This window comes from Perca fluviatilis, chromosome 18, assembly GCF_010015445.1.
Source record: "Perca fluviatilis chromosome 18, GENO_Pfluv_1.0, whole genome shotgun sequence".
NCBI classification, from domain to species: Eukaryota; Metazoa; Chordata; class Actinopteri; order Perciformes; family Percidae; genus Perca; species Perca fluviatilis.
Genome location: NC_053129.1, coordinates 28,276,652 through 28,304,431, shown reverse-complemented (window position 1 = coordinate 28,304,431; position 27,780 = coordinate 28,276,652). Strand labels below are relative to the sequence as shown.

The window sequence follows — 27,780 nt, the reverse complement described above, 5'->3', positions numbered from 1 at the left end:
TTGTTGTTGCATTGTGCTACAAAATGCTTCATAGAGCCAAGAGGAACTGTAGAGCTTGGTCATAATTATCTGTGGGTGTGTCCCTACAAGCAGCTTCTTTCATATTACAGTCCCTCCAGAAAAACACGATTATGCGATGGCATAATTCAATGCATAATCAGCCAAAGTACGCATATTTATGCGGGGGCCGCATTTTTTCAAATACGCCGCACTTTTGCCGCATAAATTGCCAATTTCTGCACAAAATATGCGGGGTTCGCATGATTTTATAACCTCCACATTTATGTTGCATAAAAGTCACACATAACTTAGCAGAATTTTGAAAAATTTTGTGTTTACTTCACACAAGAGCAGCCATTTTCCCCTGTTGCCATGGGAACGTTATGGAGTGACGTAATTACATGACGTGAACATCATCGAAAAGCAGGGTGTTGGGGGGGAATCACTTCTTTTTCTCTTTTTCATCAAGTCGCAGTTTTTGCAAGTTCCCGCAATTTTTGCAAGTTCCCGCAATTTCATTGCATAAAATTGCATATATGTCCCGCATATTCCATCGCTGTTTTTAAGAAAACGTGCCGCATAATCAAGGATTTTTGCCCGCAACAATCACAAAAAAACTTCTGGAAGGACATTACAAGGATATTACACACGGCCATTTGATCCGTTGTTATACAAATATTTATTAGCGCAGCTTTAAACACTTTGTCCTGCATTTTCTAGTATCATTTAAGACTATAAAGCAGTAAGGAAAGTACCACAGAACTATTTCAATCAAAAGCTGTACTCTGTAGCTGATTTAGTTGAAAAAAGACAATCCAATCATTTTTGTTATGTCAGCTAATGGCTAAGATGATATTAATGCTCCCAAATGTCTTAATCATATATACTACAGTACAAAAGTTTCAAATCCTTGGCCATCTCTTACAAGATCTCATACCAGTGTTTTTCTGGACAAAAGGTGAATTACTTAACTACAGTGAGACACTGACACTGTATTATTGCAGGTGTACTTTGACATAAAAAGTAATTTCAATGCACCCCATCAGGTACCCAAATCCCAACCATGAAATACAACATCATTAAAAAAAAAAAAAATCAATAAATACATCATATTTTCAACGTGAACAATTCAAATGGGGGAAATCTTTATTGATGCGTAAGGTGACTTCCATCAGTCAGCTAGTATGAAGGACACGACAGAAGGAATCTTCTCCCCAATTGGTCGATTCCGAAACCCACAAAGTTGGATGGGGGGGGGGAATCTCATATGACACACATCAGGATTCCTGTCATACCTTGCTGCTCGATATGGAGGGCGAGACCGAGATACTCCAAACCTATTCATTTGAATTCCAAACCCAGCCTTCTCACAGATAACTCTCGTTATAATTTGATGTGATGAAAGAATAGAGGTGATGAAAGAAAAGGTGATTAACTAGACGTGATGAAACGTGGATCAGACGGAAGAATGAAAAATGACGGAGGGGTGAAGAGGCATTTCTTCTTTCTTTCTCGTGTTTCTGCCCCCATGATTTTGGAGAAAATCTGGCGCGAGGGAATGAGAAGTGAATGAATGCTGCCTGCTCCCTGTCACTCGTTCAATCTGGACATTTCTGCACCAACACTGGCAGCATAATCATGAACAGGAGAGGCGAATTGGTGCGCATATCAGAACACAGCAAGAGGAAATAAGAGGCCATGAAAATCACAGGGGCCCAGAGAGTCTGCATATGGAATGCATATAAACTAAGTATGGAAATACATAACGCTCTTCTCTTAATGGAGCTGTCAGCTCTGATCGGGTTTACTGTGGAATATCATTTAAAACATGTCCTCATTATGCAACTTTGATGCAAGAGAATATTTGATCACTTGCCTCCACATGGTTGTGTGTGACTGGAATAAAAAGGGCCCTGTGGAGATTGGGCATCATCACGAGGCTGGTGGAGCTGCGTGCCTCGGCTGCAGTCAAATTAGCGTTCGTGGGCATTCGCACCAAGAAAAGTGATCCGGCGATTTGCCGCAGGGTTGTGCGGCAGAGGTGGGTGTCAATGGAACGGCCCATTTGTGTGACGTCCTGTTGTGTTCTTAAACCCCCCCCCAACAGAGCACAAGAATACTTTATATTTCACAATTACTGTTTTCCGTCAGATCTATTATAGATTTCGACCTTTCCGACCGCACTTGAAGGCACCTTATTTGACAGGGGAGAGAGAGAGAGAGAGAGAGAGAGAGAGAGAGAGAGAGAGAGAGAGAGAGAGCGAAAGAAAAGAGATGAGCGAGACCTAGCAAGTGCTTTGTTGGTGCAGGAAACATTCAGCTATTACACAAATAAGTGCTGCAGGTTGTTTTGTTAAAGCCAGTGTGGTCAGTGGAATTATAGTCACGATTAACAGCATGTACATTGCTGGGATAATGACTGACATTGGATATCATAGCCCCCCCCCCCCCACTATCTTTTTTGCAAGGGCATGGTTGCTGCATCCGGGGCTTAGCGCCGCCCAGGATGGTTGTGATTTGTCTAAAGAAATACAAATAAGCCTCTCACAGACTAGATAAGCGGCGCAGCCAGTCCATACTCCAGCGCTGACACTGAAACTGCTGAGAGTAGGACCTTAACATTAAACTGTACTTTTTGTTCATACATTGTTCATATTACATAGCCAAATGTATTCTGCTCTTATAAGGTAACTGCTAATACACTGCACATATTTATATTTAATGTACATTACTCTAAACCACCTTCTGTAAACCAACTGTACACTACTGTCTACACTGTCTATACTTGTATATCACATTGCACTTTTCTGCTCTTTTTGCACTTCTGGTTGGACGCAAACTGCATTTCGTTGTCTTTGTACATGTACTCTGCACAATGACAATAAAGTTGAATCTAATCTAATCTAATTTATTTATTTCACCAGTATCCTTTATCAATCCCACATTGATTAATATCTTAATATCTGTAACAGAGTTAATGCTTTTGAGGTTGTGGCTCTTAAACGTTGGAACTGTCTTTCCTTTTGGACTTAATTCAAGATCTGTGGACACATTTAGAAAAATGTGTGTAATTTAATATAGCATATAATTAAAATATTTCTATTTTAATTTAGTATATTCATTTTTACTCTTCTTCAATCTGTATGTTTTATTTAGAAGTACTTTGTGTTCTATATATACACACAATTTACATTTAATTTTCTTATTAATCTATGCAATCAAAATGCGGCGTCTGACTGTGCCAACACAGCATCTACCAGACTTGCACTAATAATATTGTAAGAGCCAGTTAAGCACATATTTGTATTTAGTAAATTGGTTATAATGGTTCAAGAACGTTTTAGTGTGTATGTGTGCGCAAGTTTAGGGAAAAAAAAAAATGGTACGCAACTGAGGTTGTTTATGCTAATCCAACACGAAGAACTACAGCCTCGAAAATGACCACAGAGTCGAACCAACACCTCTCTGACACGGTGACAACAACTGAAGATTTATGCATTTGAACCGCGCATTACAGTGAAAAAGGGGTTTCTGTTCTGCACAATCTGGAGGTTGCCTTGTGCATTTTCAGGATTCGTCTCTCTTTATAAAATTTAGTTTTCTAGGTTGTCTGGTTCATGTTCAAAAAATGAAGTTGAAATGTTCGAGATCACAGGAGTAACAATGTTTTCTTTGAAGTACCTTCAAGAGAAATTCACATAGCTCATAAACCTGCTTCTGCTGACCTCACTGCAGCTGAGGAGGAAGGAATAGACCTCCCTGGTTCCCAAACAGAAACTCTCATGTTCTTCGCAAGGAGTAAAAATACATACCATAGAATATGCAGTGGACAAGCAGCGTAAAAGCGCCTTCTAAGAAGTGGGTGTATACTGTATGTATGAGCTTAAGCCCTGTTAGGGTCGCCACACACTGTGCTAAGTAAGTAGCAGTGAAATATTTATGCTGCAAGTTTTAGAAACACATACACACATGCACACACACACACACACACACACTTTAACAATTTATTTAAGTCCACTCGAAGGAAATAATTTACAGGGACATACATATTTTAGATGCAGTTAAATACATATACAAAATCATGGGCCATTGGCATACATCAGGCCTTCGTAATATTAACAATATCCCTCCGTTGACACACACACACACACACACACACACACACACACACACACACACACACACACACACACACACACACACACACACACACACACACACATACCAGTTGGCTGCAAGACTCACATCCCTCAGCCAAAGCTGAAATCCATCTCTTTCACCATCACCATCATTTCGTCCTAATTTTGATTACTTTACTCACTTCATCCTCTCCACTGGCAGTTTTATGTGGAGTAAATGTCATCAGCGTACAAGCAGGACTATGAATTTCAATCTAAGGGTCCTGAACCCATTTAAATGTCAAAACTCCCACACCTTTTCCAGACCTTCATTTCCTGATGTGTTTGAAAGATTTTGGTGCTAAACATAACAAGTCACATAGTCATTTTTGCCTGTAAAAAAAAATAATAATAATTTAAAGTGACAAATATCAAACTATGTGGTGTAAAAATGTCCTAAACACACAGAAATGCAAAAATGTTCTAAGATCTGAAGATGAACTCCTTGAATGTTCATTTCCACGACTCTTCACATGTGTAGGTAGTGTGTTAATCTAATTAGCACAATAAATCAGCTATGTGCCTTTGTGTGTGAATAGAAGAAGCAGCAGTTTTAGAATTGTCCAAAAATAGCACATGGGGGCATCTTATCACCTGTGTGAGTCATCAGGCAGGCTTGCGAAGAGCTTCCACATGTGGCTTCCATCGTCTGCCACATCTCCGAACTTTGTTTTCATTCATAATTTCTATGTGTCTTCTTTTTCAAATCTCTTTTATAACATTACATTACTGACAGAACCTCATGCAGGTTACCCACATTTCAACTAGTCCATGTTATGTGAGCTCAGAGGTGTTCTAAATGACATTTATGTGAGATAAATATGAATGTGCTCCCACGTCAGTAGGCTGCATTTCCTCCCTTGCCAGCTTCTTAGTCACCGTTATGTATTGTATTCTATAGACAACCTAAACAAACTGCACATTTTCTGCAGGTATCTGAGCTCGTCCATTTGTTACGCCTACGTGTGATGTTTTATTAATATTCATATCCCCCGTGCAGAGAGATTACGAATCCCAAATCTTTATTCAGTATGTATAAGGGGCTGTCTTTTCACTAAATCATTCTTTGGAAATTGTCACTGGTTTTGCTCCTGTTGGCATGACATTAGAGGAAGCATCAGCTTCACTGACTCACTTTTTTTCCTGCACTGAAGAGCTGATCAATATTTTTTTTAAAGTAACAGCTCCAAGATATTTTTGCAGTAAAGATAAAACAAAGTTTTAAAAAGAACACTCAGCTATTGAACAGGAAGTGCACGATAGGGGGCCAATAAACTACAAAATAACTTCTTGGTTTCATATGATGTCTTCTATAAAAAAAAAAGAAGCCATAACCCAAGGGTCCTTTTAAATGTAATGGATCCTGTTGGTCCAGTCATTAAATCCAAGCACTCCCTGAAAAATGGTGTCTTGGTCTGTCTTCCTCCAAGTTTAGCAGAAATAAACTTATATCAAATCATAATCGTACCCATTGGATATCAGAGTTCCCATTTCAAACACAGTTTTAGGGAAGCCCTGTCTATCACCCTTATGTTTACAGCAAATAAATTCGGAGAGAAACAAGATCCAGTTATCCGTAGTAAATAAACAGTATGGCCACTGTCCCTAATGATGGCAGTGAAAAGCCTTTTTATTAACATATTTACATCTGCAGTCATAACGGCACCTTTAGCTGATATAATATGCTGTTTTGCCATATTCATCACCAGAATCTAGCTTTTTCCTTAAAACCAGAGAGAAATATGACTCAATTTCTTTGCATATTAGCTTTTACAGTCAAGGCTACCAACTGAAAACTGTGTTGTTGTTTTTTTTTACAGACGGTGAAAAAAATAATCAGAGGCGTTTCAGAATAAATATATAACATATGGACATTATCTGTAGTTCAATGCCAAAAATCTCCCTATTTCCTTCAACAACTGCATTCATATCGAGACAGAAACGCTTCAACAACATTTAGACACTACAAATCTACAATTTAAGTAGAGTCTCAAGGAACCGAGAGCTCATGGCGTCCTTCCAGCTCTTGTAACAGATTGTACAGACAGTGAACAATGTGGAGTGGGCTCAGAGGTTAGAGAGGCAGGCGTGCGACCGGTTACCCGCTGAAATCCCTCAACCAGCTGGCAGAGTGTCTGTTGAGAAGTAAATGAGTGCTGCTGTATCCTCTCTGACTATGGTTATACTTTATAAACTGTAGTTTTAGATGGAGGTAATAATACATTTAAAAAGGTCCCATGGCATGAAAATTTCACTTTATGAGATTTTTTAACATTAATATGCATTCCCCCAGCCTGCCTATGGTCCCCCAGTGGCTAGAAATGGTGATAGGTGTAAACCGAGCCCTGGGTATCCTGCTCTGCCTTTGAGAAAATGAAAGCTCAGATGGGCCGATCTGGAATCTTCTCCTTATGAGGTCATAAGGAGCAAGGTTACCTCCCCTTTCTCTGCTTTGCCCGCCCAGAGAATTTGGCCCACCCATGAGAGAGAGAGAGACATCATGGCTTTCAAATGAGCAAAGTGGCAGTTGGTCAAGGCCACACCACCACCCTCCACCTCCCCCCCCCCATCTCCTCTTCAATAGCTACAGACACAAAAATGGCACATCCTAAGGAAAACTCATTGTGGGACAGGCTCTAGTGGCTGTAATTTCGGGAAGAGACTTCAGATACAGTATTAGGAGACCACTAAGGTCTATATAAAAGCATCTAAAGAGCACCATGTCATGGGACCTTTAATTAGTTAGAATTCAAGAGGTACTGTATACTTTGTTTATCTGAACTTTTGTACTCCGTTGATTTTTTTACTGTAAAACTTTGGACGAGAAAGGAGACATGTACATATGCATTTTGGACTATGCCTTGTTTATGTTAATATATTGTTACCCCCAAAATTGAAAGAGTTTTCATTCAAAGACCAATAAAAACTCGGCCACAAAAAAATTAACTGTATTTATAGGGATGGGTTAGCCTGGGTAAACCCTGACGAACTTCCGACAAATTTGAGATTTGCTCTGCAAGTCAGTCTGGCCAAGAGCCCATTCAAGCCCATTTCCAATGTCCCCAATATCGAGGCACCAATCACAACCGCAGAGGCGGGCTTTACGTGACTATGATAGCGCAGCGACGGCAAGCAGCTTTTTGTTTACATTCAACATGACGGCTACCGAAGCACAGAGTCACCCAGATCGTTGGTCTGATTGGTTGAAGGACTATCCAATTGCGCCCAGAGGCATTTGAGGGGCATCCGTTGGTGACGCCCCTTTGGAAATGAACTGTCAATTAACCTTTCCCAGACCCACTCTCGGTTACAACTGAGAAGGGTCTGGTGTCAACCAGGCTAGGGTTGGGTACTAATGTCCAGTGTCAGGGTCAATATAATGTACCGCCACACACACACACACAATATGACTGTGGTTAGCGGTATGGTGTTGATCAAACCAAAACATATGCAGACACCACAGGATGTCTGTCATCTATAATCAATAATCTCATTCATTAACAGGTACTGTGTAACATCAACAGACTGAAGTGTGACAGATCCAAATTTCTTTGGCAGGCAACAACTCCAGAATGCAGAGAGACTGAGAGAGAGACAGCTTGTATTTTCAATGTCTCATTCCTGAGAATCGTACATATTGGACAACAGGAATAGTGGAAATTGTGAAATTACAAAAGGTGTTTATCAATGTGTCACTACTTGTATCCATCCAGTAGTGAAACAAGTATTAAGATCCTTGACTTTAAGCTGCGCTACTCAATATTTTCATATTAACAATAAATGAAATTACTTCATGTAATGTGATAGTAGTTGCTCAATCTCATAGTGATGAAACCCACAAAGAATGTGTGCTGTTCCGCTCAGCTGTACGGAGCATAAAAACATCTTTCAGCTCATTGTTTGGTTTTACAGCCCTCTCTATCTGTTTTCACTCTCACCGCTCTCATCTAGGCCTGCACGATAAATAGTTATAAAATCGCGATCTCGATTCACCCCTGTTTGCGATTTAATTTTTAAATGACTTTGATTTTTTTTTTTCTCCTTCAATACATTTATTGAAAGCATTTGACATTGACATTTAATTATGTTAAGACATGTTCAAGGAGTTCAGCTAGAGCCTGTATCAGGGCCATATTTAGTTCAATGTGTTATATGTCCCTGTTTTTGGTAGCCTACTGTACTTAAATGGCCAGTATGTACTTTATTTTCTTTATTCAGTAAAGCCTCTATGTTTACAGGCTTGTGGTGATGCGCAATGTGCTATAGGTGCCAAAAAAAAATATCTAAGTTTGGTACTGCCAATTTGTTTGGTCTTGTCATGGTTCATGTGTGCAATAAACATTACACTTTGTGAGAAAAAAATCGTGGCAGAGAATCGTGATATCAATTCTAAGCTAAAAAAATCGTGATTCATATTACACAGTAGTTTGTGACTACCTGGTGAACATTGTGGAACATGTAGCAGCTAAAAAGTCAGATCTTTTTTTTTTTTTTTTTTTAAGGAGTTAACAGAGATCAAAAACAGAGCTAAAAGGAGAGTAGATAGTGGATATTCGACAAGTCTCCAAAAACACAACTCCAAATTAATGCTAATGTTGCTCATTGTTTGCTGGATGCATAAATAGGCAACTAATTGCTAACACTTTCGCAACAACAGCAGCAACAACAACAACAACAACAACAACTATAAAAGGTGTTAATATGACAAAGTTAAAGGCAGTGTGTTTTGCTGTCCCCATGTTGCCACAAAAACAATATTTTTTTCTTTAAATAAAAATACCAATACAAGAATGTTACATTAAAAGTAAATGAATGTAAGTCAATAATGAAATGTACTTAAAGTATCAGTACAAGGAGAGATGTCGAGAATGTTGTATGTGGGCGAGATAAAGCTAACAGTAACTACTTTGTATATCGTTGGTTACTTAAATCTATATCAAAACATGTTTTATGAGACGATTACAATGCACATTATTTTATGCCATTTTTTAAAAGCTGTAAAGTAACTAGTAACTACAACAATCCGATAAATGTAGAGTAAAAGTATAAAGTTGATCAATATTACCAGAGACGGTTTAGAACCAACTCACGGTTTAGAACCAACTCACAGTTATTTCCTGTATCTGTGTCATGTGGGTTTCGCCACTGCCACGACAAATATTGGAGCCATTTTTCACAAGCCACATTTTTCAGACGCACATGTATCAGGAGAAAACAAGCTTTGTTTGAGACCCGTTTCTGTCTCAGCAACAAACTCTCGCGAGATCTGGCAACACAGATAAGCTAAGGTCAACTAACGTTCGCAAACCACCCTGACAAAAAATGTCATAATGGCTTTTAGCTGTGTAAATATCTAATGTTAGCAAAAGAAAATATCAATAAATAATGCAAATAGGAGACAGGAAGTGTGTACCGTGACATACCATTGGTGCAGTGTGTAATTAGTTATAGAGAATGTTTGATATTACCTATTGTACTACATGTACTTTGTTACTTTCTACCTCTGTTGTCCATAAAGAGAGTAATACTTCTAAATCACTGGGGGAAACAAGCATCCCAAGGACACCATCTTTATGGCTTGAGATGAGCCCTGAGCTTGATGATGCTGGATCAATTAAAAACATACAGCTGTTTGTTTCCCTCCAGCTTTGAGCAATAAACGCTGATTTCACAAAGACGCAGCGATCTGAAAATTAATCTTGTGGATTTTTGTTGATTGTGCCCGGGGAGCTCACCATCTGATGCACCCTCTGTCAGACTTATTATTATTTTCTTTCCATGGGTTCTTTTGTTGGCATTAAATAATGAATGACGGTCCATCACATTCGAGATAAACAACACAGATGTAGAGTTATCCATGAAAGGCAAACGTCAGCCTGTAACGTGAATGGCGTAGGTCGGTAGAGCTAGCAGTTAGCCAGTTAGCTCAAAGAGTCGACAAACAACTGAACGGAGATTCTACGCTGACACTTTACTCTACAACATCGACCATATACAATGCCAGGTCTCCACGGTGCTATATTTACATATCATACATGAGCAGTAGTACATATAGCATAACCTACACCAACTCGTTAGTGAAATCTCTTTTGATATGTGTCGGCAGAGACGGTTTAGACCCTAGACGCTAGGGCTGAGCGATTTAAAGAAAAAAATCTAATTGCGATTTTCCTGCCAGATTTTGCGATTACGATTCGATTTGCGATTATTATTTTTTAAAGTTTAGCTGAAGTTCAATATTGTCTGTGTAAAAGATAAAACATGTCATGGAACATTATAACATGAGACACCATCAAAACTGCTCTATATCTTCTCTATATCTATGCGAGGAACATAGATATGAATTTCCAGCGTCATATCACCAGCGTTCCAAGTGATATCTAACATTATTCCAGCATTTATCTTATTAAAAACATTTTTAAAAAGTAAATATAATAATAAAAAGAGGAATAAATAATGTTAAACCAAATGTTACACCAAACATTCAACTAACTAGTGCACATTCGATTAATTGTGGCCTACCCGATTAGCTAATCGCATTCTTTCAAATCGCTTTGAAAATGATTATTCGTTCAGCCCTACTGGACGCCCCAACTCAGAGTAGCTTCCTGTGTCTTTGGCACGTGGGTTTCGCCAAGTCCTGAAGTGAACGTGAACACAGATAATGACCGATTCCTTCGCCCCATAATCACCAAAGTAAATATTGGACAAATTCTTCAAAAGCCACATATCTCCTGTTTCTGTCTCGGGACCAAACTCTTGCGAACACAGATAAGCTAACGTCATCTAACGTTCATGAACGCCCTAACAACTAACTAATCTCCGTGATGCTAAACATGTCTTTTCCCTGTGAAAATATCTAATGTTCCATACCATTGGTGCTGCTTGAAATGCGCTATCTTTGGTTATAGAGGATCTTTGGTTACACCTTACTTGAAGGTATGTACATAAGAGTGACATGACACTGTCATGAACGTGTCCTAAACATTATAAACAAGTCATAAACGTTTATGACATAACGCTTCTGTCATTAAGTGTCATTTGGATTTTGTCATGACAAGTTATGGTTAGGGTTAGGGTTAATGTGTCAAGTAAAGTGTTACCGGATCTTTGGTGTCGGTCCGTCTGAGGAGAGAAGACTGCAGCGGCACGTCTTCACACTAGTACATCGCCATAGTAACAGAGGGAGGCACCACCTTGTAGCGCTACTAAGCAATGCAGTTAGAAGTCTGGCTGTTACAAGCCCTGCATGCTGTATTGGTCAAACCTTGGAGGCCATGAGTATATGGTAATGTCTGTGTACTCACAGCCAGCATGCGGTTCTTGTCCTTCTCGGCGTTGTTGAGAGCGTTCTCCAGGGTCACTCTGTGTTTCTTGGCGACTTCTTCCAGAGCTCGAGCCTGGCTCTCCTTCAACTGGCTGGCCTCCTCTTCGGATCGAGCTCGCACACTGTTCATCTCTTTGTCGTGGGACGACTTCTCATCTTGAATGGTCTGACGAAAATCAGGATTATTTAACACGATTAGTCATTGACTTTTGAAAAGTTGTTGCAATTATTGAAGTTAAAAAAAACAGTTAAATCAACATCACTATTGAACCTTTGACAGTTCAAGGTGTTTTCACAAACACCTTGAACTGTCAAAGGTTCCCTTCATACGTTTCCCGTTTCAACTTCTTTTTTCATTCAGAACATGAGACAAAATGAGAGTTTACTTGGACAGACAGACAGACACAGAGACACACACACGCACACACACGTACGCACACACACACACACACACACACACACACACACACACACACACACACACACACACACACACACACACACACACACACACACAGTGTTCACTAAAGTGACAGCCAAAGAATCAATCCTGCATTCTCTCTGTTTCTCACCATATTCATATTTGTTATTCCTAAAGGACCAAAACCCAACAAGCTGAACACAGAACATTTTGTTCCAGAATCGATTTGGGATTATTGGTAAAAGGCTTATTAATTATGGAGCTATCGAGCCTATAATCAGTCAGCAACATAACCCTACCAACAAAAACTCAAAGAGATGCTGCAAATCTTTACAGCTGTGTCCTGAGATGGCACATTAACAATTCAATTTGATCATTGAGACTCATCGACCAACATGTACAGCTGCTTGCCATATAATAGAACACAGTTTTCTCTTGTTGCCAAAACACTTTAAGCCATCCCCTACAGCCTGTCCTAAAACATGTATACTCTAATTGGCCTATACCAGTCATTTTAAAACGAGTGAGCATCTGGCAGCTTATTGAATATATCAGACATTGGCAACAACATGAAAAAAAACCCACTTTAATTTCCCACCAGGGATCATATTGATGTGCACTAATCACTTGAAACCAGAGGGCTGTTTTGGAAATCTACCAAAAAACGTCCATCAAGCTGGTCAAACTGAGCAAGACTGTTGTGTTGTCATATGGCAAACAAACCGAAAGGGGGGATAATATGAACAACAGAGCATGACAACATCTTGGGAGGTTAATTTATCCTTTTGCAGAGAGAGGACAAGGGGGGAAAGCAAGATCAAAAAACGTACAGTAGATGAGGAAAAGAATTTTTTTTTTTTACAGATTATTTTTGGGGGCTTTTTTTCCCTTTATTTGTAGTGACAGTGGATAGACAGGAAAGGTGGGGGATGACACGCAGCAAAGGGCCGCAGGTCGGATTCAAACCCGGGCCGCTGAAAAGGCCTCAGCCTACATGGGGCGCACGCTCTCACTGGGTGAGCTAGAGGTCGCCCCAGGAAAAGAAAACGTTAATAAGAGACAAGGGAAAAGAAACACCTCCCGTTAATGTAATGACTTTCCCACAACGTTCTATGATTAAGTCATAGCACTAATATTATCTGAAATGTTCTTTCTCTCCCAGCTTGCTGATATTGCTTATTTTACCAACAATCACTCCTTAAGGCAAAGAAGTTGGAAAACACTTCACAGTGGAAAACCCACTTTGACATTACCAGATTTTTTTTTTTTTTTTTTTATAAACTTAACGATTTTAAGGTTAGAAAACACCCCAGCAACAGTGTCCTCACCAATCGCCAGATTACTGCAAGTAATACTAAAGTAGTATCAGAAATGAGTTGAGCACTGAGGGACGTTGCTGCTGCCGTAACAGGAAGGTGCCTAAGTTTAAGTCGTGTGAGATCTTCGCTTATCCTCAGGAAGACATTCAAATTCACAGCAGCCTCGCTCTGTGGGCGAACACTCCCAGCTCCCAGAGGATTACACAGCACAAATGTCAGAGATAAAGGGATTGGAAAACACACATGAAGCAGCAACACTTGACATTTACCATCAGCTGTGGTTGGTCTGCTGACTACACTGTTCCTTAAATAATTTGGCCTTTAAGCTTCTTTGTTTTTAAAAAGAGGAGCGTTTTCTTTTTTTCCAGAGTTTATAAATGCAGTGATCGACAGGTTTGATCCCTTTAACAGTTTGATGAATGCATATCCATTTTTGCTTCTTTTTGCTCATAATTTACAACTGATCGCATACTTAAAGGTCCCATGGCATGAAAATTTCACTTTATGAGGTTTTTTAACATAAATGTGAGTTCTCCCAGCCTGCCTATGGTCCCCCAGTGGCTAGAAATGGTGATAGGTGTAAACCGAGCCCTGGGTATCCGGCTCTGCCTTTGAGAAAATGAAAGCTCAGATGATCTGGAATCTTCTCCTTATGAGGTCATAAGGAGCAAGGTTACCTCCTCTTTCTCTGCTTTGCCCGCCCAGAGAATTTGGCCCACCCATGAGAGAGAGACATCATGGCTTTCAAATGAGCAAAGTGGCAAAGTCAAGGCCACACCCCCACCCTCCACCTTGCCCCCCCTCTCTCCTCCTCAATAGCATTTAAAGCTACAGACACAGAAATGGCACATACTAAGGAAAGCTCATTGTGGGACTGGCTCTAGTGGCTGTAATTCTGCACCAAGGCTGAATTTCGGGAAAGAGACTTCAGATACAGTATTAGGGGACCACTAAGGTCTATATAAAAGAGACTTCAGATACAGTATTAGGGGACCACTAAGGTCTATATAAAAGAGACTTCAGATATAGTATTAGGGGACCACTAAGGTCTATATAAAAGAGAACAGACTTCAGATATAGTATTAGGGGACCACTAAGGTCTATATAAAAGAGACTTCAGATACAGTATTAGAAGACCACTAAGGTCTATATAAAAGAGACTTCAGATACAGTATTAGGGGACCACTAAGGTCTATATAAAAGAGACTTCAGGTACAGTATTAGGAGACCACTAAGGTCTATATAAAAGCATCCAAAAAGCAGCATGTCATGGGACCATTAAGATTTATTGGAACTTTTCTGCAACAGAATGATTAAAAGAAGCTATTGGTTTTCTGAAAGGTAAAGGAAGAAAGAAAAACTATTTGAATGCTTTCTATACAGCTATATGCTCATGCCTTAACATTTTGTGTTCTCCATAAAAGACAATAATTCAAGTCAAATTGTTCTTTTACATCTATAAAGACGTACTTTGGGCAAAACATCAGCCTCTCCAGAGGATTACTCTGTAAAGGAACAGAAATGTCAGTGTTGCAAAACTCAAATAAATAAGAAAAAAATGAAATACCAAATCGAATTGAAGAAATAAATCAGTTTTGAGGTAAGTAAGTATTAGAATTGCTTCATAGCTCCAACAAATGGCCTTTTACCTTTGGGTTTTTCTCTCCAAAAGGCTGAATTTTAAGGAGTTTTGAGAAGTTAAGGTCACAAGAGGAAAACAGCGAACACAAACTTACTACTCGAAATAACAAATCTGCGTGGAGACCAATGTTAAATCTTAAACTACTAAAATGCATGCTAATCACTTGCTTGAGTTCTCTTGGTGGTATGAATTGACTTTGGTTTATTATACAAGGACCTTTCTCCGAAATATGAGCACTGAATATTTTAACTGTATTTGAAGAATGAAAAAAACAGGTCTTGAGCAAAGTCGACCAAAAAACTTCAGTCACAGCATCTTGATGTCTCACATTGGTTATTCATAACAGTGTTATTCCAGTCTGAAGTGAATACAACCACACACCGCGCACGATTGCATACACGCCACCCACCACACACACACACACACACACACACACACACACACACACACACACACACACACACACACACACACACACACACACACACACACACACACACACACACACACACACACACACACACACCTTTTCCAGGGACAGGAGCTGTTGTTTCTGTCTTTCGTCCAGGGCTTGGCTCTGGCTCTGCAGGGACTCCCTTTCTTCTTCCATCCTCAGCACTTTGTCCTTCAGCCGGCTCCGCTCGTTGTCCAGGTCCCTGATGGCTGCTTCCTGGGTCATCTGGGTAGCCTGCAGGCTGCTTATCTGACCTATGGCAGGGCAGAGCCAGCAGATGAGTGAGCAGAATGCAAAGAGTAAAGCGATGTCATCTGCATATTGTCATTCTTGGACTGTTTTTTTGTTGATCTTGCAACCAAAGCTAATAAACTGTCAGCATTTCCTGACGATGTCATTTACCATTGCTTGCTTGGTCAACGTCATGTTACGTTTTTTGAGGGCAATCAAATACATTTTAGGGTTTAAGAGTTATTTCTGTATTTTGACTTAAAACAACCTCTACAGCTGCGTAAATCTCATTGCCATTTTTGTGGCTATTTTCATGTCACTATTTTTCATGAACGTAGTTAGCTAGGTAGCTATGCAGGAAGATGATGTCGACATTCTTAATCCCGCCTGCGAAGCTCTGATTGATGTTGGTTGTAAACATCCACCACAGTTGACGAGGCAACTTCCTGATTCAACTTTCACCTACTGTACTTGCTGCGGTCCAGCCCACACACTGTTACAGTATGACTGCTCTTGCCCTATCACATGCTAATATAGCAATGTTGCCATGGTTCCAGATATCAACAATTACTTTAGTGACCAATTAAAAAACGATGGCCAACGCTACAAAAATAAGACCCAAGTTGTAATTAACTGGAATTTTCCTTTAATACAAGTTACCACCAACACTCCCAAACAGAAAAAAAACAACCACTGGTCCCTTTAAAACAGACATCTTCAACAGGGGTTCCGGGACCCCTAGGGGGTCCTCAGAGTTACTGCAGGGGAGCCACTAAAATATATATATATATATAGAATTTAAATATCTTAACATTAATCCAACATATTATTAGCAATATTATTAGCAAATATAAATCAGCTTCACAATATGTGAACCCCAACAACAACAAGTCTTTTCTTTTGATGCCACTTTCTACTTCTACACCACTACATTTAGAGGGAAGTATTACTCCTTACTAATATTTACTCCACTACATTAAAGTTTTTGCCGATTGCTTACACACTGAAATAAAAGTATTACACAATTATCAAAACCTTACACTCAAAGAGCAAAACATTGGCCCAGATGTGCACCATTATAAGCACAATGTCAGCCTCACACTTTTTGCAAAACAATACACACAGTGATTTGCAAAGCACTAAACACACTTTTATACATTAGACACAGAAGTATGTCATGCTATGATGTCACTTCCTTGCAATTCCAAAGCTCAGTGCTTTCAAATTACCACACCTATGAGCTATCAGGTGCCCAAACACATGATTGCTTAATTGAAGACACACCAATCAGGTTTAAGCACTATAAAAATGCAGCAGGTAAGTCTAGTATTTTCTGTTCTTTTCAGATATTTTTGTTTGTTTGTTGTTGTTGTTTTACTGTAATTTTAGCCTGTACTGGATACAGTATTTTATGTTTGTCTGTTGTCTGCTGAGCTAACAGTGTTATGCACACTACTGTAGTACTATAGCATGAAAACATGGGACATGTTTTGTTGGGATTCTCCATGTTGACATGTTGACTCATTTGGGTATATGGAGAGAAATAAATGATATTTTCCTCAGTCTGCAGCATTGGTCTTGTGTAGTGTGTGGTGAACTTGTTGTATATTTGCACTTTCTCTGTGTAATTCATTTACAGTACTCTGATCACTGAGAAGTAGAATTGCTAAAAGTGTTTTAGGTTAGCAACAGCAGTGTGTAACTGGTTCAAACAGAACTAAGTCATATGAAACGTGTGTGTTTCATATGGTAACAAAATAGTTTTTTTATGAATTAGTGTATAGTGTTTCATTTTGCAAAGGGTCTGAGGTGTTCTGCTAATTGGGTGTGTGGTTGGTTGTGCTAATTGCGTGTAGTGTTCTGAAAAATAGTGTTTAAGCAATTGAAAAAAACTGTAATCTGACATCTTTAGTTACTAGATATTTGACAAATTGAGATCTTTGCACACAAAACACATGTAGTTTATAAAATATGTTTTATTATAAATTAAACTACCCAACAATATATAGGGCTACAAGTCCAGCTGAAATGATTAGCTAATGAAACACAGTTGATTGACTGAACGTTTCCAGTTTCCGAAATGTGAGGATCTTTCTGTACTGAGTAGTTTTACTTTTAATACTTTAAGCAAATTTTCCTGATGATCTTTAAATACTTTTAGTTAAGTAAAAATTCCAATGCAGGACTAGTAACAGAGTATTTTTAAAAGTGTGGTATTAGTACTTTTACTTAAGTAAAGGATCTGAATACTTCTCCCACCACTGCAATGTACCCAACATGAGTGCACACAAACACACATCTTAAACTGGGCGTAATTGATGTGAGAAGGGTTTCTTCTGCCTCAGCGGGACTGGGAATACCATTAGCTTGGAAGTACAGCATTACGCCATTAAAGTGTTCCGGGCCATGATGCCTCAGACAAGATGAGAGAAGCTGTTATTGGATATGTTTGATGTGTTTGCACGACAAGCCCAGGGAGTGTCTTGTGGGTAGCGCGGGGTGCAAGTATTCACCAGCATTACGAAAACAAGTCCATATGAGAGAAGAGAAGGGTCTTACTGGCTTTAAGCAGGATTTCAGTTGCTTGCTGCTGAACTCGGTCTCTGGCTGCCTCCAGTTCACACTCGGCTTCCTTCTGACGGATCTCCACAATTTCGGAGTTCTGGGTCACCTCGTCCAGCTGCTTGGTTAAGTCCTGCAGAGGAGTCAAATCAATACAGAATAGAGGAGAAGAAAGAAAACTCTGTTAACAAATACAGTACAGTAGAGCGGGGCAGCCATGAGAAACATTACATAGAATGGAACAAAGTGACCAGACCTCTGTTTAGGTGAACTGATGATGTGCATCCCTGTCAATCAACAAGTCAAATTATAGTGAAAGGACAGTAACTTTAGATTTTGGCATTGAAAATAAAACTTTGCACTGAGAAAAAACTGAACTGCAAAAAAGGAAACATTGGCATTGAAGGTATGCAGACATTTTGATTAGTCATACTTCAAAAAACAAAGTACAATGCATCCATTATGCAGTTATTGGCGTGTGACAGAAAGGGTTAATGTTACAAAAAGGAGCAGTAAATTAAACTTGAGTAAACAAAAAAAAGGATATATGTTTAAGTTATAATTTTGTTGAAATTGCATAAATTGTAGATCTATAATCTGACGCCAACAGCGAGTTTTCAGACCACTCGGATTGGCAAGGCTAGTTTGCAAAGAAAGAAGCATATTGGTAGCATATTACTAATACTGAGGATCAAGAATGTAAATGCTGACTGCTGCTCCATTAATAAGAACTAGACTGCATGGAGGGATTTGACAGACAGACAGACAGACAGACACACACACACACATACACACACACACACACACACACACACAAACACATTACAGTACAGTAGCTGTGTGATTTAGCACTCTGTAGGAACTCATGAGGGGCAATTTCACATCCTTCAATCCTATCAAACGGCCTGCTTCAAACTTAATTACAGCTGCTACGGCTAAGACAAAGAAACCTCAGTGTGATATTAACCACTGATGAGTCACACACAAATTAGATGTGATGTGTGTGATCATGTGTGTGTGTGTGTGTGTGTACCAATTTCCCTGATAAGCCCAAAGCAGGTAGCAGGACTTTGTGACCACTAGGTTGAGATAAGACATAATTTGTCCGTCTCGTACATCTTTGTGAAAACCAGTTGGGGTTTTAGACCTGAAGGGTTACAATTTTTTCAGAAAGTGAGGACAGTTTTTGTCCGGTCCTTACTTTTTCAAAAGGCTGTTTGAGGGATAGGACTTGATTTCAGGTTTAAGGTTCAAAACAGGGTAAAGGGCAGGGGTTGGGGTTATGCAAGTTGTTATTAACATATAACAAGGTTAAGATTAGGGCAATACGAGTCCTCACAAGTGCAGTGTTTAAATATGTGTCTGTGTGTTTTATGTCTCTATGTAGGGACCAATGTGGGCTTTAGATCTTAAGAGGGAGGGCCATTTCGTTCCCCACAACTTCAAATGGCTGTTTGATGGTTCCGACTTGGTTTTAGGAGTAAGTTAGTAGTAGAATTAAGTTAAAGTTTGGGTAAAAATTTGGTTACCCATTTCATTGTGATTGTTAAAGTTATGATGTGTAACTGTACGTTAAGTGAGTACCAATTGAAAAAAGGCAGTTAAAGGTGAAGTCTGACGTTATTTTAACTCTTATAAAAGAAAAGATCAGTAATTTCTGATTGCGTGCACGTGTGTGTGTGTGTGTGTGTGTGTGTGTGTGTGTGTGTGTGTGTGTGTGTGTGTGTGTCTGACGCTGAAGGAGCCGGAGGAAATGTAAAAATAGTCTAAAAGGTAAATTAATTGCATCTCTCTTGATTTATCTGGGCTAAAAGAGGAATCCCATTGTTGCCGACATCTAGTCATTACCTCTGATTCACTCATCATCATCATATTTAAACAGTAAAACAAATCACACACACACACACACACACACACACACACACGCACACAACCTCACTTCTGTCAATCACCCTTATTGGACATGGCTGACTCCTGCATTGCCATTTAAATATTAAAGGCCTTGAAAACTGTGCTTTAGATGATTTATTGTTTCATCCTGCTAAAAGCTTCCACCAACCAGTCCAGATAGGCTTTACCTGAGAGTGAAGTATTTAGTCCAAAGACAGTGACAGTAGCAATTTCACATAGCTTCAGTGGAGTATTTCACTTGGGGGATGATTTGTAATTTTTGGCGTGCATATTCCTACAGAAGCTTGTGAACAGTCGCGATTAATTAGGTCTGTCTCAGTTACTCCAAGCCATCATTTGCTTGCGTTTCTCTGGAGATTTGCCTACTAAATCATAAGCTAAAAGGAGGATGACAGAAAACACTTAAGCACGAAGCTGTAGCATCCTGACACCAACTACGAGTTATTTCGACCGGCGTTAAGTTGATATGTTGATGCTACTATTTCTACACATGAAGTACAGCCGGTACAGTAATTATGCCTCCTGAGAATCGGGAACATTTTGATTTGGTACAACATTTTAATTTTCCAGAGTGAAAAGAAACTTAGTGAAGAGAGTCTAAAATGTCACTCTGTTTGAGCAAAATTCTACCTTATGGAAACCAAATGATTACTAACTACAGGCAAAATGTGACCTATGTATTTTCAAGATCAAAACAAAGAATAAAACATCTGCTGTGAGCTTAAAGTTAAAATTAAAATGTATTATCTCACAACAGGAGTTGAAAGATTATTGTGATTTTACCTTAGTAACAATACAAGAGATTTGTATTAGATATGTACTGCATGAAAGACTAAAAAAAGACAGGATCAAATTAGATTAGATTAGTGTTTTTCAGCCTTGTATCAAATGAGAGTATCTAGGAGAGCTGTCAAGTGAAGTTGGTTTCAAGCTCTCTGCTCTGTTGCTCTGTTGTCGTTTCTTTATCTGGGTTACAGTTAATTGAATCTGAAAACGAATGAAATTATTAACTCCAGGCACACCAACCACTGCTGACCTTGATCGTATTCTCAGTATGGGGGGGGGATCCTGTCTTCTGTGCAATCAGTGATAATTTCACACCAACTTCACAGAATATCATAACAACAAAACAGACCTACTTAACCAATTCCCCCCGAGCACATGTCAACTTTATTTTTAACGGTGGAGATAATATCTTGTGAGTCTACTTCCAAAGGCCTTACAGAACTCAGAAAGAAGAACAATGAACACAGCACTGCTATTTTTGCCCTACACAAAAAGGCACTCATTACTGTCGGAATGGTAGGGTGCAGGGGAATTGTACCACACTTGGCCAGTTGATGAATTTCTCCAAAAAATATACTAAACGGCATCAAAAAAGCCAAAGATTTGGGACGAAAGACTTGGAAACTACATGAAATACCATCATTTAGATTCAACACGCAGGTGGGTTTTGGCACAGCAGACTGAGTTAAGAATACCTAATAATTAACAAAGTAGGGCTCACAATAAAAGAATTAGAGCACATGTGAACAATGTTTCGATCATTTCATCTTCATCAGGTTTACCAGCAACCAAAAAAAGTTATGTTTACATTTATTATTTCATACCAAAACACACTGTGTGTGTCTTTGAGGTCTAACAAACATGTTAAGGGCATTTCCTTCTCATAAAACATTTGCAAACCTATTTATTTTAATATTTATTTTATATTCAGCAGTTTACATCCATGTTCCACTGTCTCCTTTATCAAAATGTAAGCTGGACTTCTTTGGCTCTAAGAAGGGAGCAGCACTGCGTTTTATTTATTTACAATGCCTTGCTTAAAAAATTCCCTGTATATTTATAAAGCTTTCTGAATTTTAAACCATATCACTATGGTACTCGCACTAGGGATTCCTTGGTCCTAAATATTCCATTTGTTAGGACAGAATTCGGCAAAACTGCATTTGAGTATTAAGATCCATATAAATGGAATAACTTGCAGATTCTAATGTAATTGAACAGCCTGATTCCATTTAATCACTTTCAATTTCTTCTTAATGTCTTAATGTCAGAAATAGATAGATAGATAGTTTGTTAAACTTCCACTTTTTGTAACTTAATCTGTGAAGTGAAGTATTAAAACCTTCAGAGGTCTAAGCCCTTTTTTTCCATCTTTTGTTTGCCTGGTCTCCTTGTGTAATAATGCTTGTATAACCTCAACCCTGTTATACACAATCAAGTTATAGACATAATGTCTTTCAGGAGAACCTGGGCTATCAGGATATGCATGCTGCAGGGATGTCATATGAATGTATAAATTGTTAAATGACTATAAAGACAAAAGAAAATTCTAAGCGGAAATGAAATCTCACAGAAATGTATTGAAATCACACAGAGAACAATAATGGCCAAGACTATTGGCTTTTGGAAAGTGGTCATCTAGGTGTTGGCAATCAGGGGAAACAGAAATAAACTCTGTAACTAAGAAAAATATAAAACTATTTTGTTTTTTTCCCCATAAAAGTCCATACGCTTTTATCCAAAAAGTTAGTTGTGTCATCTTCAATGTATTATCTGTCTGCTATTTGACATCAGTAAGCCAAATCACACTCATTTCAGCCTGCAGGCTTCACTCTGCCGTCTCTGCCTGGTCTCTGTATCCTCCCAATACACACACACAGCCGTATATAAGGCCCTCCTCTGAGGGCTCTCTATTCGCTAAGCAAACTCTTTGAGCACATTACTTCATGTGATTGGTCAACAAAGCTGTCAGTCAAAATTTCTCAAAACAATCATGGATGCTGGCTAACGAAAAAATAGATCGCGGTTTGGTACAAAACACAGAAAATAGCCGTTCAATCGTGGATTTATCGCTCTGGAATTGCGTGCATAGTCTCCGCATAGTCTCCGAATAGTCTCCGAAAAGTCTCCGTCTTCATGGCCGGATTTCCAAGCTTTTGGGAGGGCTATGAAGACACAGAAGAGGTCTCTGGAAAGGGCTAGCGCTGCGGCGAGACGATCAGTCCAAATGTCGCGAAGCAAGCAGAACATACGCGCAAGTTGATGTTTGGATTCAGGATTATTTATTTATGTTACAAAGACACTGTAATTCCACGATGATTTAAAACATTTTCTGGATGGGCTACAATTGTTACACGGTCTCGTTAAAACGGCGGATTTCTCTGCTTATAAACAAAAAAATAAAGTAAGTCTCTACACTGTATGGATCTGGAGATATTAAAGAAGACATCTAATGTTCGTGGTTTCGTGTTGTATGCGATCCAGAGGGTTTTAACATCAGAGTACCCATCCATAAAAAACTGCATCTGAATATGGCCAATCATAGACTTTATTCAATTAAATTACAGGATGTTCTGGTCCTGTTTCACTACCCCCTGTCTCGTCTTTATAGTCCACTTCAGACTAGGGTTGGGTGCCGAAAGCGGTACTTTTTTGGTTACCGACCGAATTACATCAGCGCAACCGAGGACCGAATCACGCGGTGTGACGGAGCTAAACTACGTCAACTCGGCAGTTTGTTAAAGTCACAGTGTGTCACGGCGGTTGTCGTTACACTTTTCAAAACTCTGCAATATAATATTAATGGCAAGCTGAAAGCGGTCGCGGTGCGGTTACACTTCCTCTGGGCCAGGCAGGCAGTGTTCTCTATGCCCTGTTGACTGACTGACAGGCTGGAGGTTGTAAGGCAAGGCAACTTTATTTCTATAGCACATTTCAGCAGCAAGGCAATTTAAAGTGCTTTACATGAAACATTAAAGATCAGTTAAGAGAGATAGGAAATATAAACAGGCTAAAAAAAGAATAAGATACAAATACAAGAATAAAAGTTCCAGTGCAGTGTGAGAAAAGAAAGTATTTGATTGAATAGGTTTGTTGGGATGGGTATGGAAGGGGAGAGGGAATTGTTTTATTTTGTGTGGTATGTAAATTATTCTAAATAAATAACAAAATGTTCTAAGTAAATAGGATAAATAGGTTTGGAATTATTTTTACAACTGAAATTATTTTTTTGTTATTACAGAGGGAAAGTCCCAAAAAAAGGTACCGTTGGGTACCAGAACCGAATTTCAGGTACCGGTACCGGTAAAAATGTAAATGGTAGCCAACCCTAGTTCAGACTCACCTTGACATTGCTCTCAGCGGTGGTGAGTGACGCCTGAAGCTTGTGGGACTTCTCCCGGTTTTCCCGAGCTTCTTCCGTTACCCTGACTAACTCGGCCCTTAGTTTTCCCAGGGTCTTCTGGAGCGCCGCCTCCTGAGTCTGAAACTCCCGCCGCAGCTCGGACTCGGTGCGTTTCCATGCCAACAGGTTGTCGGCAGTCAGCTGCTGAGTTCTCTTCATGGCCTCCAGCTCGCGCTCGTAAAAGGCCTGAGCCTGGGGACAGACAGACTGGTGTGAAAAAACAACCTTAATCCAAACAGATTAATGGAAGCTTCGAGCATTAACACTGTTCTATATTGTACTAACTATTTTTACCTCTTTTTTTTTTTTTCATCAAATTGGGATGCAATTAAAAAAACATTTTGGACGGCTTGAAAAGCTTTCTCATCAAAATGCAATCTCATGCGAAAAATGAAGTGAAAGTTGAAGCCAAAATGTCTTTGGCTGACAGTGTTCAATGTCAATGAGCAGGTTTTTTACTGAAATTAATAGCTTCTAAATGCACTTAAATTGTGCCATTCTGCTTTTGCTGTACATGAATCTGCAGATCACAGCCTTCACTTTCAGCAAGGTCAACATAAAACTGCCAATAAATGTAATTTCTGTTCTTTTTAAACCATTACTTACTTTAGCAGAGCTTATTTCACTTTTACCAACACCTTAAGTGTTTCTTAATTGTAATGTTTAAACAATTCAAGCAATTCGAGATAATACATTAACATGACAGCATTAACGTACCCCTTAGAGCTTTGGACAATGTGTTTTGCTGTACAAAAGGATATTAACAGGACTGTTTTAAACAGTAATTCAATTATATTGTCATCATTCTATATTCAACAAAAGCTGAATTTCAGTGATTTTCAGAGTTTAGGAAAGTATTAAAATTCAGAAAACAGGAGCAAAATGTGAAGCTTGAGGTTTGTGGCCTCAAATGAATAGCCATTCTCACCTTGAAATTTTAAAAACATAATTTGCATAAATAGATGCACATTTGCTAACATTTTTAATCTGATACTGTACAGGACAGATTCCACCATCATGCACTTACTAAGTTTACAAATACAGGCATTTACTAAATAATGTATTTATACCACTGCATAGCTGTAACTAGAGCATGATACTCCCCTTAGGGCTGGGCAATATATCAATATTATATTGATATTGTGATATGAGATTAGACATCGCCTTATTTTTCTGATATGGTAATATCGTTATATGGTAAGGGTTGTCTTTTCCTGGTTTTCAAGGCTGCATTACAGTAAAGTGATGTCATTTTCTGAACTGACCAGACTGTTCTAGATGTTCTATTATTTGTCTTTAACTACTTAGTCATCATTTTCACACTTTTAATGATTACTTATCTAAAATCTAATTGTGAAAATATTTTGTGAAAACACCAATTGTCAACCCTACCATATCGTTGCATTATCGACATCGAGGTATTTGGTCAAGAGTAGTGTGATATCTGATTTTCTCCATACCGCCCAGCCCTAACTCCACCCAGAAAGCATCAGCCAGGTTGTTTGCAGTGTGTGCAAGCAGTCCTCTTCAGTGGCTACAGTGCTTTACCTTGCTGAGTTTGGCCTCGTATTCCTCCACCAGTCTCTTCTTGTCCTGTTTGAGCTCCTCCACCCGCTCCGTCAGGGACTCCACCTGTAACACATCAGCACAGCATGAGAAGGACAGCTCGCGTTTGGTGGCGTTTGGAGCAACAACAAAAAAAAGACTTAGTGGTCCTGCTCCACGCCCTGCTACGCCCTGCACTGCTACAGCTATTATTTCTAGTAATAGTTCTATTATCTTTATTGTTACTATAAAAGCCACTGTTCATCATACCAACTGCTATAATTATTAGGAATCATATTTCTGTATATCTGTATCAGTGTCTCTGTGTCCCAACCAGCAGCGGCAGACGGCCGTCCAACAAGAGCTTGGGTCTGTCTGAGGTTTCTACCTGTTAAAAGTAAAGATTTTCCTCGCCACTGTCGCGCCAAATGCTTGCTCTTGGGGGGAACTTGTTGGGTCTTTGTAAATTATAGTGCGGTCTAGACCTACTCTATCTGTAAAGTGTCCTGACACTATAAATTGATCAATTGATTCGGCGTAGAGAGATTAAAATACTTCAACATGTGTACAGTGTTTTCTCCCATTGAGATAATGGCAGGGACCTTGCAGAATAGAATAGATATTTACAGGCACTGTACAGGGCCGTACAGGGACATTGACATTTTGGTGCGTTGCTCTTAAGAGTCAGTTTTGCAACAAAAAAAATACAATGAAAAAATATAAAGCTATATAAATATAAAATCAAATCAAAAAGTATATAAAGTAGAAGAACAATATAAAGACAAAACAGCTGCAAGATGAAGTTGAAATTGTATATACACTGTATAAAAACTTGTGAATTATTGGTCCTGAGATTTTTCATGTTGTTAGTGCGCACAGAAAAACATAAATATGTTTATCTGAAAGATAAAACACGATAAAAACAAAAAGAGTTTGAGTTGATGTAGCAGGTTGATTCACTGACAGTTAATAATGTAGTAATCACCGCTGTCTCCCTTTCTTCTGGTTCTTCTCTGTTGTGATTTTGTTTGTTGCTTTGGCTTTCATTTTCTGCTCTACTTTCGCGGTAGTGAGTGTGTTACCTCGGCTTTATGGAGCTGCCCCAGTTTCTCCTGGTCTTTACTGTAGTTTGCGTTCTGACTCTGGTGGCTGCGGAGGAGCTCCTGGACCTCCTGTCTGTGCTGGGCCTTCAGCTCCTCCAGCGCGGCCCTCTTCTCCTGCTCAAACTGGGTCTGGGCCTGGCTGAACGTACGCAGCTTCTCCTCAAAGGACCGCCGCATCTCCTCCACCTCCCTCGACATGGACACCACGCGCTGCGTGTGCTGCCAAAGAAGACAGGAATGAACGACTGAGCTAACAGGAGGAATTACAGATACAGGTTTGTAGTAGAGATTTTTCCTGATACCGATACCAGTATCGTAAAAGCCTCCGATACTGGCTAAAATGCTGGTATCGGAAAGTAATGGAGTTTAAGCACAGATCCTATACCACGTAATTTAGCCTCGAAGAAAATCGACTTTAAAGTAGTTTATTTATGTTCTTTTTCGGTTATGACTGACTGTCAAACTGGGAAAAAAAAGGTTATGTGGCATTCATTGTTTGTGTTTGTTCATGTTTCACAAAAAGTTAATCCTGAGCCAGGTCGTACAACCAAGACAGAAATCATATCACATCCATACAGGAAAAGTAGTATACAGCTGTTAAAACATAATAAAAAATATATGACACACTATTGGATCAGTACTCGGTATTGGCCCATATGAAAGTTCAGGTATCGGAATCGGGAAGCAAAAAATGGTATCCGACCATCTCTAGTTTGTAGTAGGGCTGTGCAATTAATCAAAATTTGTATCGCAATTATGATTTGGGATCATAATGATCACAAAAACAGTAATTACATTTTACATTTTGCAAGTAAACTCTTATTTTGTAACAATTAGCATTAAAAACCAGCAATCCCACTAAACAGAAAGCCATCTGAACAGTAAGAAGTTCACTTAT

General features: G+C 39.2%; 1 protein-coding gene across 5 annotated transcripts in view; it reads right to left on the bottom strand.

The window, feature by feature from the left end:
- fam184ab (family with sequence similarity 184 member Ab) overlaps positions 1–27,780 on the bottom strand; it is a 176,219-nt gene that overhangs the window by 75,417 nt on the left and 73,022 nt on the right. For all 5 annotated transcript variants that reach the window (XM_039782367.1, XM_039782369.1, XM_039782368.1 and 2 more), the window contains exons 4-9: positions 26,862–27,101; positions 25,783–25,866; positions 24,175–24,426; positions 18,132–18,267; positions 15,414–15,595; positions 11,486–11,671 (exon numbers count right to left, since the gene is read on the bottom strand). In XM_039782367.1, the coding sequence (XP_039638301.1) occupies positions 11,486–11,671; positions 15,414–15,595; positions 18,132–18,267; positions 24,175–24,426; positions 25,783–25,866; positions 26,862–27,101 (1,080 nt within the window). The remainder of the gene's footprint in view (positions 1–11,485; positions 11,672–15,413; positions 15,596–18,131; positions 18,268–24,174; positions 24,427–25,782; positions 25,867–26,861; positions 27,102–27,780) is intronic.